The 10,246-nt window shown below is 39.8% G+C and overlaps 1 protein-coding gene across 17 annotated transcripts in view; it reads left to right on the top strand.

The window, feature by feature from the left end:
* Positions 1–10,246, top strand: part of UBR2 (ubiquitin protein ligase E3 component n-recognin 2) — a 138,919-nt gene that overhangs the window by 726 nt on the left and 127,947 nt on the right. For 14 of the 17 annotated variants that reach the window (XR_001360527.1, XR_001360526.1, XM_014532981.1 and 11 more), the window contains exons 1-2: positions 7,476–7,697; positions 8,166–8,425. Coding sequence is in view for 15 of the 17 variants with exons in the window: in XM_014532981.1 (XP_014388467.1) it covers positions 7,629–7,697; positions 8,166–8,425 (329 nt within the window). In the remaining 2 variants the exon portion in view is untranslated. Of the gene's footprint in view, positions 1–6,044; positions 6,086–7,475; positions 7,714–8,165; positions 8,426–10,246 lie in introns of those variants that run through there. The other 3 variants (XM_014532983.1, XM_014532982.1, XM_014532979.1) reach the window with 3 other exon arrangements.

Raw genomic sequence — 10,246 nt, 5'->3', positions numbered from 1 at the left:
GATGAGAGAGAAACATCGACCAGCTGCCTCCTGCACATCTCCCACTGGGGATGTGCCCGCAACCCAGGTACATGCTCTTGACCGGAATCGAACCCGGGACCCCTCAGTCCGCAGGCCGACGCTCTATCCACTGAGCCAAACCGGTTTCGGCAATTTTCCCAGTCTTAAAAGTACAAGCTACCAAGTAGATTAGAGCTTCAACTTGCTGAGGTTCCTGAGGAAGCCAATTATAAAACCTGTGACAGAGACAAACCAAAATGAATTGATAAAGTTTTCTCAGGTTAGAAGTAAATTTTAGAGAGGGCAAACAAGTTTAGAAAGCAGCTATTCCAGCCTTTAGACCAGGGGTGGGCAAACTTTTTGACTCGAGGGCCACAATGGGTTCTTAAACTGGACCGGAGGGCCGGAACAAAAGCATGGATGGAGTGTTTGTGTGAACTAATATAAATTCAAAGTAAACATCATTACATAAAAGGGTACGGTCTTTTTTTTTTAGTTTTATTCATTTCAAACGGGCCGGATCCGGTGGGCCGTAGTTTGCCCGCGGCTGCTTTAGACCTCTGATACTACAGTGTGTTGGGATCACATCCATTTGAAATTACTTAATAAGCACTAGTGTCATCTTTCCCACGCTTTATTTACGCACAGCTTCTCCTGTTATGAGATCCCTATTTGTGATCTCCCATCTATCTTAAATAGTATGCTTCACAAACAACACATGTAGATGCTATCTTCAACAATTTTACGTTTAGGATATTAAAGAGGCCCTCCCTTCTCAGTCTTCTCTTTTACTTGGTAGAATTGACTCCACAAGCATCACTTTCTCAACACTTTTTGAGTCTGCTATGTTGCATGCTCCACTGATCTGATTATAATATGTTCCGATGGATGATCATGACTTAAAAAGTACATATATTTTCCCCAAGTATAACATACTCATTATGGTTATTTTTTGCTTTAAAATTTTTAAGTTCCACATATAATTCAAATGCACAGTTCAATTTACTGGTGTTTACTATATTGACAGAGTTGTGCAACTATCACCACAATCAATTTAGAGCATTTTCATCACCTCCAAACAGAAATCCTATGCCCATTAGCTGTCAATCCCCTTTTTCACCTAAACTCCCAATCTCTAGGCAATTTCTAATCTATTTTTGGTCTCCATAGATTTTCCTATTCTGGAAATTTCATATAAATAGAATGGTACAGTATGTTGTCTTTTGTTTCTGGCTTTTTTACTTAACAGTGTTTCAAGATTTGTATTGTAGCATATATCAATACTTCATTCCTTTTTATTGCAAAATAATATTTCATTGTAAGCATATACCATACTTTACTTACCCATTTATCAGTTGATGGACATTTGGGTTGTTTCCACTTTTTGGATATTGTGGATCATGCTACTATGAACATTGTGTACAGTTTTTTTGTAGGAACATATGTTTTTATTTCTCTTGGGCTTTTATCCAGGAGAGGAATTTCTCTGTCACCTGGTAATTCTATGCTTAATGTTTTGAGGAACCCCCTAAATTGTTTTCCAAAGTGGCTACATCATTTTACATTCCCACCAACAGAAAATGAGGGATGTGGACTTCTCCACATCCTGTCAGCACTTGTTACTGTCTTTTTTATTATAGCCATCCTGTTGGGTGTGTTTTGATTTGTATTTCCCTGTGACTTATGATGTTGACCATCTTTTCCTGAGTTTTTTGGCTATTTGTATATCTTCTTTAGAATTTTCAGTTCCTATCTTTTGTGTATTTTTAAATTAGATTTTTTTGTCTTTTATTATTGAGTTTGCATATTATTTTTATTTGTGAATGCTTTTACTTCATTTTTACAACTCATAATATGATTTGTTTAAATATTTCTTAATAATTTATAGTCCAGAAAACTCCATTTCAGGACTAGCAATTGTCGCTTTACAATTAATTTACGCGTTGGTTATCCTTGCTTGAAAGCAAAATCAAATGGGGTTAAAGGATACAGTTTTAATTGGATATAGAATAATAATTAGATAATGTAATAAGAAGCTAACCTCTAGGGAATCTTTTATTGTTGTGTTTGTAGTTGCTCTCTATCCCCAGGTTTAAATATAGCATTCAAAAAAGGAAAGCTCTTGGAAACATTGTCATAACATGTTTACTTTAGTGGAATGAGTTGACAGTTTCTTTACTTCCCTATGGAGGGCTCCTAATAAGATAGTGTTTATTACTCTGTTGTGCATATTGGTTTGACAGCCACAAGTGTCTGAAATAAAGGCAAATTAACATGCAGCCAATTAGAAATCTCAATAGTTTTTCATGTTAAACACTTACATAATCAGCTTATATTAGTGAGAACTAATATGCAAAGCTGTAAATTTTATTCTTTAGAGAAATACATGAGCCATTATTTTGAAAGGCAACCAGAAAGTTTTTCTTCCTGCTCACTTTCTCTTTGCAACTTTTCCCCCCTTTTAATCTACACTGTTGCAAATCACTGATTCAGTATCTCTGGTATAGAAGTCTCATGTGAAGGTACTTTGATTTATATATTGTTAAATTAAAAACATTAAAATGCCTGTAAAGTATCGCTAATTGGTTGCATGGTTTTGAATTTGGAATATATGCCTGCCATTTTTTCTAATGTTTTTATTGATTTGAGAGAGAGAGAGAGAGAGAGATATGCCCTGACCGGGAATCAAACCAGTGACCCTTTGGTGCAAGGGACAATGCTCAACCAACTGAGCCACACTGACCAGGGCTATGCCTGCCTTTCTTGAATCAGATTTTATATCTTTTTAATAATTTAGAATAATGTGTGATAAATAATATTTAGAATGAAATGCTTGTTCTTATTAATAATATACATTTAATATACTTTTATTGATTTTATAGGGAGAGAGAGGGAGAGAGAGAAAGAAACATCGATGTGAGAAACATCAATTAGCTGCTTCCTGCACGTGCCTACTGGAGATTGAGCCTGCAACCTAGGCATGTGGCCTGACAGGGAATCGAATCTGGGACCTCACAGTCCATAGGGTAACGCTCAACCAACTGAGCCACACCAGCCAGGGCTGCAAGCGAAGTTTTAAGAGAAATGGGAACATAAAAATAAAAACAAAAGTTGCTTTTAAAACAAAATCTTTAAATGTGTTGTAAAGTAAGATTGCCTAAATCATAATTTTCCAGGATCATGGAGGTGAATTCTTTGAATATTTTTTTCAATTACATTTGACATTCAATATTATTTCATATTAGTTTCAGGTATAAAGTGTAGTGGTTAGACAATTATATGATTTATGAAGTGACCTCCCCCCACCCCCTCCCACCCTCGTTAATTCTAGTACCCACCTGGGAATCCATTGACTCTTAATGCTTAATTTTTCATTCATAAACAGTAAATTGCTTAGGATAATTTGACTCTATATTCATATTTTAAATAGGGTTTACTAGCAATGGGTGAAAAACTAGACATTTACCCTTGGATGTAACCAAAAAAAAAAAAAATGGTTTTTTAGTTCAAAGAATTAGATTCTAGTTTGCCTTTTAATTAATTTTAGAGAAAGAAAAAAAACAACACATTGATTTGTTGTTCCACTTATTTATGCATTCATTGGTTGCTTCTTGATGTGCCCTGACTAGAGATAGAACCTGCAACGTTGGTGTATCGGGATGATGCTTTAACCAACTGAGCTACCCCAGCCCAGGGCCTTAACTTTTTTTTTTCTTGTCACTTTTATTTAAACATCACAAGGTACATGCCCTTGACCGGAATCGAACCTGGGACCCTTCACTCCGCAGGCCAACGCTCTATCCACTGAGCCAAACTGGTTAGGGCTCTTGTCACTTTTATAATTACTGAAGTATGTATGTAATTTTTATTTAGAGCTACTGCTCTAAAGGGGAAAGAGCCCAGCCTTGTGGCTCAATTGGTTGAGCGTAGTCCCATGCACTGAAAGGCTGCAGTTAGGGCACATACGTGGGTTGCAGGTTTTATCCCCAGGCAGGGAGCATATAGGAAGCAACCAATTGTTTCTCTCTCACATTGATGTTGTTGGCCTTTTTTCTCACCCCGCCCCCCCACCCTCTACCCTCTCCCTCCTTTTCTCCCCCTTCCTCTTGCTAAGCATGTCCTTGGGTGAGGATTTATAAACAAACAAATAAATAAATGGAGAAAAAATTCTTAAACCTGTGGGATTGTCTGTCAAGAAATGCTGTTATTTTAAGAATAATTTAGTCTCTTTCCTACCTGCATAAAGCTGCCATACAGCCCCATAACTTATGAACAGGATTTTTTCATTTTAGTAAAAGCTATCTGCAATGTGAAATTGATTAGAAAGTTAATATATAACACCTCATGAATACTTAAAATCTCTTTTTATATGTTATTTTTGGAAGGAAGTGGGCTGAAGATTGTACAAATAGTTAAAATGAAGATCTTATACTGTTGTTTTACGGTGTTAGACATCACTTGAACAGTAGTATGGAGGGCAAATAAACATACCAACTCAATTGGCAGTGAAGGCAGGGGTAAGTGACAGAATACAGGGAAAAGACTTCAGGAAATAGAAAGGGAACAGAACGGAAGTGGTTTGAAGAATGCTTTACCTAGGGCTTATTTGGTTTAGTTTTTGGAGTCTGCAGACCTGGATCTGCTCTATCTTTGCTTTCATTGAAACCACATAGAGAGTCTTTCCACAATATTAGTGTAATGTGACAGTAAGTAGTGTAAACATACTTGTAGTCATTCAGTTAGCAGATTTTACTAAATGCCCACTGAGGCCAACTTCTGTTTTAGACCTGGGGGTATATGGAAATGGGAGATGGGGGAGAGGAATGGGTTAAGAAGGCATCTTAGAAAAAGTGAAACATAAGCTGAGATCTGAAAAATAAGTAGAAAATAGCCTTATAAAGCAGAGAAAGGAGCCAATATGGGTCTGGAGGAGAAAACCGGAAGGTATTGATACAAGGCAGGGACGTTGTAAATCATGTTAGGAGAGCTGACTTGATTCTCAGTACAAGGAGAAGCTGACTTTTTCAAGAATCACTCTGGTAGTGAGGTTGGGAAATGGACTGTAGAAGGGTAAGAGGTGTGGAGATCACCATTTAAGACATTGTTGCACTAATTCTGGTGAAAGATAGGAATGGGGGATTTGGACTAAGTGGAGTTAATGCTTGTGGAGATGGAGAGAAAGAAATGGATGGATGCAATAAAGATTTAAGAAACCCAAGTGTATGCTGGTATCTAAAATAGGGAAGTAATGGTAATAGCGGAGTTTTGGTGTGTGTGTGGGGTGATCATTAGTTCAGTTTTGGACATGTTGAGTTGGTATCTGAAAGGAGAAACTCTATTTCTTGTTTTTCTCTCTACACTTAAACCAATACTCTGGCTGCCCAATATGTGTGTGTGTGTGTGAGTGAGGGGGGGTTCCCCACACCAAGCAGTTCTGTAATTCTCTGAGACACCAACTGGGTGGCCTACAATTCAGTTCAATTCTGACGTTATACACCTAGAGTTAGCATTAGATCCTACAGATTAAGGGCTCAGTCCCACAAGACTTCCTGCTTCACCACTGTCCTCAAGTTATCCACAACTTCGTCTGAGTTGACTACAAATCGGGAGTTTGCATGATCCTTTCTTTGTGTTCAATCATTTGATAGAACATCTAGTTTATTTACTAGACTAGAGGCTCAGTGCACAGATTTGTGCACCGGTGGGGTCCCTTGGCCTGGCCTGTGCCCTCTCGCAATCCGGGACCCCTCGGGGGATGTCGGAGGCCCAGTGCACAGATTTGGCCCGATTCCCACAGGCCAGGCTGAGGGACCCCACCGGTGCATGAATCTGTGCACCGGGCCTCTAGTATGCATGTAAGATCTTTGGTCAATCTCTTCCCACCCTCCCCCCTTCCCTCTGAGATTCATCAGTCGTCTGTTCCATGTTTCCATGCCTGTGCGTTGAGCATCTGCCCCCTGGTGGTCAGTGTGCATCATAGTGAACGGCCGAACGGTCACTTAGGCTTTTATATATATAGATTACTGGTTTATTTTTAAATGATACAACTCAGGAACAGCCAGATGGAAGAGATGTATAGAGCAAGGTATGTGGGAAGGGGTGCGGAGCTTCCATGCCCTGTGCCTGCACCTCTGTGTGTTTACTAACCCAGAAACTCTGAAAGCCAACATTTAGGGATTTTTATGGAAGCTTTGTTATGTGGGCATTATTGATGAAATCATTGCCATTAACTCAGCCTCCAGCCCTCTCCTGTCCCAGAACTGGAGGTAGAGACTGTAAGTTTCAACCTTCTAATCACTGGGTTGGCTCCCCTGGCAACCAGCTCCTCAAAGAGGCTTGTGATAAATAACAAAAGACACTCCTTTCACCTTTATCTCCCTTACGAAATGTGGGACCCCTGCTGTAGATTTTGGGTACATAGTGGGCTAAATGCTGGTACACTTCTCTAGTGAGGTCTGTAGATTGGAAATTTCAAGAGTTTTATCAAAGATCTGCCAGGAATGGGGAAAAGGCCAAATATCCTATATAATAAAAGGCTAATATGCAAATTGACCAAACAACGGAACAACCTGTCGCTTTGATGCGCACTGACCACCAGGGGGCAGAGCTCAATGCAGGAGCTTCCCCCTGGTGGTCAGTGCACTCCCACAGGGGGAGCGCCACTCAGCCAGAAGCTTTGAGCTGGGCTCAGGGCTCGCAAGCGCAGCGGCAGTGGCGGGAGCATCTTCCACCTCCATGGCAGCGCTAAGGATGTCCGACTGTGGCTTAGGCCCACGTGGGGAGCGGGCCTAAGCCATCAGTTGAACATCTTCCGAGGGCTCCCAAACTGCGAGAGGGCACAGGCCAGACTGAGAGACCCACCCCCCTCCCACCCCGAGTGCATGAATTTCATGCACTGGGCCTCTAGTATATTATAAATAACAATACCACAGTATCCATTTGCTATCAATGTAATTATCAAAGGTAGTTGAACATAAAAGTTTGGGAACAGACCTAACTGGTTTGGCTCAGTGGATAGAGCAGGGGTGGGCAAACTTTTTGACTTGAGGGCCACAATGGGTTCTTAAACTGGACCGGAGGGCCGGAACAAAAGCATGGATGGAGTGTTTGTGTGAACTAATATAAATTCAAAGTAAACATCATTACATAAAAGGGTACGGTCTTTTTTTTTTTTAGTTTTATTCATTTCAAACGGGCCGGATCCGGCCCGAGGGCCGTAGTTTGCCCATGGCTGGGGTAGAGCGTCGGCCTGCGGACTGAAGGGTCCCAGGTTCGATTCCAGTCAAGGGCATGTGCCTTGGTTGCGGGCACATCCCCAGTGGGAGGTGTGCAGGAGGCAGCTGATCGATGTTTCTCTCTCATCAATGTTTCTGCCTCTCTATCCCTTTCCCTTCCACTCTGTAAAAAATCAATAAAATATATTCTAAAAAAAAAGTTTGGGAACAAAAAAGTGGCAGTTTTTGGTTTGTTTATTGCAGGGAGAAGGAAGAGGAAAGGGCTTATAGTGAGGTTGATCAGGGAAAGAAGCCATATCGGTGAAACAAAGTCTCTTGTGGACTGATATTCATAAGAGTGGCATGTCATCTCATATTAATCAATCGGAAATATAAGTAATGTATTGACTGTTGATGTTCACTACATGCTGTTCCTGTCGGCCAACTGATAAAGGGAATCCAAATCACAGTCATAATATCAGGGTAATCACTTAATAAGGTATATAAATGCCAAATCACTATGTTGTGACCTGACACTAATATAATGTCTGTTGAATGTAATTGAAAATAATTTAGTAAAGAAATTGAAAAAAAATTTTTTGAACAGAGCATTAGAAATGAATGGGCTCAGTGGCTAGTGATTTATATGACAATTTGATGTGGTCATTTTCCTGTACTGCCTACAGAAGATTGCTTCTAGAGTTGAGGAAGAAGGGCTCCTTTCACTTTAATTTTACTTTCACTTTATGTAGAATTCTAAAATAGTTTGGATTTGGTTTTAAATTTTGCCCTTTTTGGAAAGAAGACATTCAGTGATGAGTGTTGTCAACAGAATAATTTATAAGACTCTTACCATTATTTTTGTACCTAAAAGAAAATAGAGTAGATTTATTCAAATTAGTAGTTTATTGACATTGTTTAAAACATTTTTTCTTTTTTCTTTGTTTACAGAAATGGCTGCAGTCTACTGACCTCACTAGAGAAGTATACCAGCATTTAGCCCACTATGTACCCAAAATCTACTGCAGGGGTCCCAACCCTTTTCCACAGAGAGAAGACATGCTGGCACAGCTTGTCTTATTGGGACCAATGGAATGGTACATTTGTGGTGAAGATCCTGCATTTGGATTTCCAAAACTTGAACAAGCAAACAAACCTTCTCATCTTTGTGGTCGCGTTTTTAAAGTAGGAGAGCCTACTTACTCTTGCAGGTAAAATATTGTCATTCTCTTTATAAAAGGCTCTTGTTTTTATTTGACTTTTTTTCCTCCTGAAAACTTATATCTTTGTTTTTAAATTGTGAAGTACAATATGTGCGTGTGTGTACACAGCAAGTATATGCAGTGTAATAAGTAATTATGAAACAAACATTCGTGAAATTATTTTCCAGGTCAAGAAGTAGAACATCTCCAGCATCCTAGAAACCCACTGTATGCTTTCTTCCTACCCCATAATTAACTGCTACCTTGACTCTTGTAATAATCACTTTCTTGCTTTTCTTTTAAATACATTTTTATTGATTTCAGAGAGGACGGGAAAGGGATAGAGAGATAGAAACATCAATGATGAAAGGATCATTAATTGGCTGCTCTTGTATGCCCCACACTAGGGATTGAGCCTGCAACCCAGGCATGTGCCCTGACTGGGAATTGAACTGTGGCCTATTGGTCATAGGTCGGCGCTCAACCACTGAGCCAAACTGACTAGGGTGGTCCTTGCTTTTCTGATCATTTTTCAGTTACAGTGATTCTTTCTGATGTTTGTATTATCCCAGATATGTGGAAGCCCCATCACACTAGCATCTTTATCCTTTTTACATGCCTTCATTAGTGTTTGAATACTTCTTTGATTTCTGTCTCAAGATCTCCAAACAACCCACTATTTATTACGCTGACCCATATGCAGAATCATGTTACCGACCAAACTGGATCTGAATGCTCAGTAGTTGCCAGTAAAAAGATGATTTTATGAGAAGGAACTTTATTGTGAGCCAGCAAGCAAGGACAAGTATATAATCCATATTTATTAGGGGAAATCATGCACTAGCATCAAGGTAGACTTAGCCATTGCATGTATAGGTAGGGAGATGCCAGCGCTTGCGCAGTTAGGAAACATGCTTAAACATACATTGCACGTTCAAAAATGATGGGAAATCTCTGCAAATCTACCCCTGGGTGGAGATTTTGTGTTTTAATGAGGAAAGTTCACGTGGAGGTCACTGAAGGGTTCTTTAGGCTGCTCCAGACAGTCTCAGGTGATTTTAGCTGGTTCACCCCCTGGTCCTACAAAATATCCTGGGCTTGATCCTGAAAAACATTAGTTAGCAATCACCAACATCAGGGATTGTATAGGTATGGATAAACATCTGACTAAGTTTTGTTTTTTCTGTGAAACTTTCAGCAAACTTTAAAGGTAGTGTTGCACAAACCTTATAAATTTTAGAGTGATCTAGTCAGGGTTACAGGTTATTCGAGGCAGTGTTTCCTTTTAGTTAGGAATGGTAGGTAGGAACCAAGATATGGGTGTTATAGGTACCTACGGCTACAGGATGACTTTTGTTTTCTTTTTTAAAAATTTCTTGTTGAATATTGAGTATGTAAGGATAGAAGATAGAGAGGAAAGTGCTCATCTCCTTTATGATTTTCTATTCCTATTTCTCAGAACTAATCATTGTTAACATTTTATTATGTATCCCTCTAGAAAGTTTATATGCATATGCAGGCATATATATCTATACTAGAGGCCTGATGCACGAAATTCGTGCAAGGGGCTCAGCCCTCGCAGCCCCAGCTTCGTCCGGAAGGTCGTTTGGCTATCCGGTCTAATTAGCATATTATGCTTTTATTGTTGTCTATACTAATAATAGAGGAATATGCAAATTGTCTGGGACACCGTCACAGTAACAGTAATGACCAAACAGCAGGCTGCATGGGGCGACAAGGCTGGCAGGGGGGTTAGTAGGGGACGACCAAATGACTGAACAGCAGTCTGCGTGGGGTGACCAGGCCGGCAGGGGGGCAGTAACGGGCAAC

This window comes from Myotis brandtii, unplaced genomic scaffold (genome assembly GCF_000412655.1).
Source record: "Myotis brandtii unplaced genomic scaffold, ASM41265v1 scaffold929, whole genome shotgun sequence".
Lineage (NCBI taxonomy): Eukaryota > Metazoa > Chordata > Mammalia > Chiroptera > Vespertilionidae > Myotis > Myotis brandtii.
Note: the sequence above shows the minus strand (reverse complement) of the source record. Positions and strands in the feature narration are given on the sequence as shown.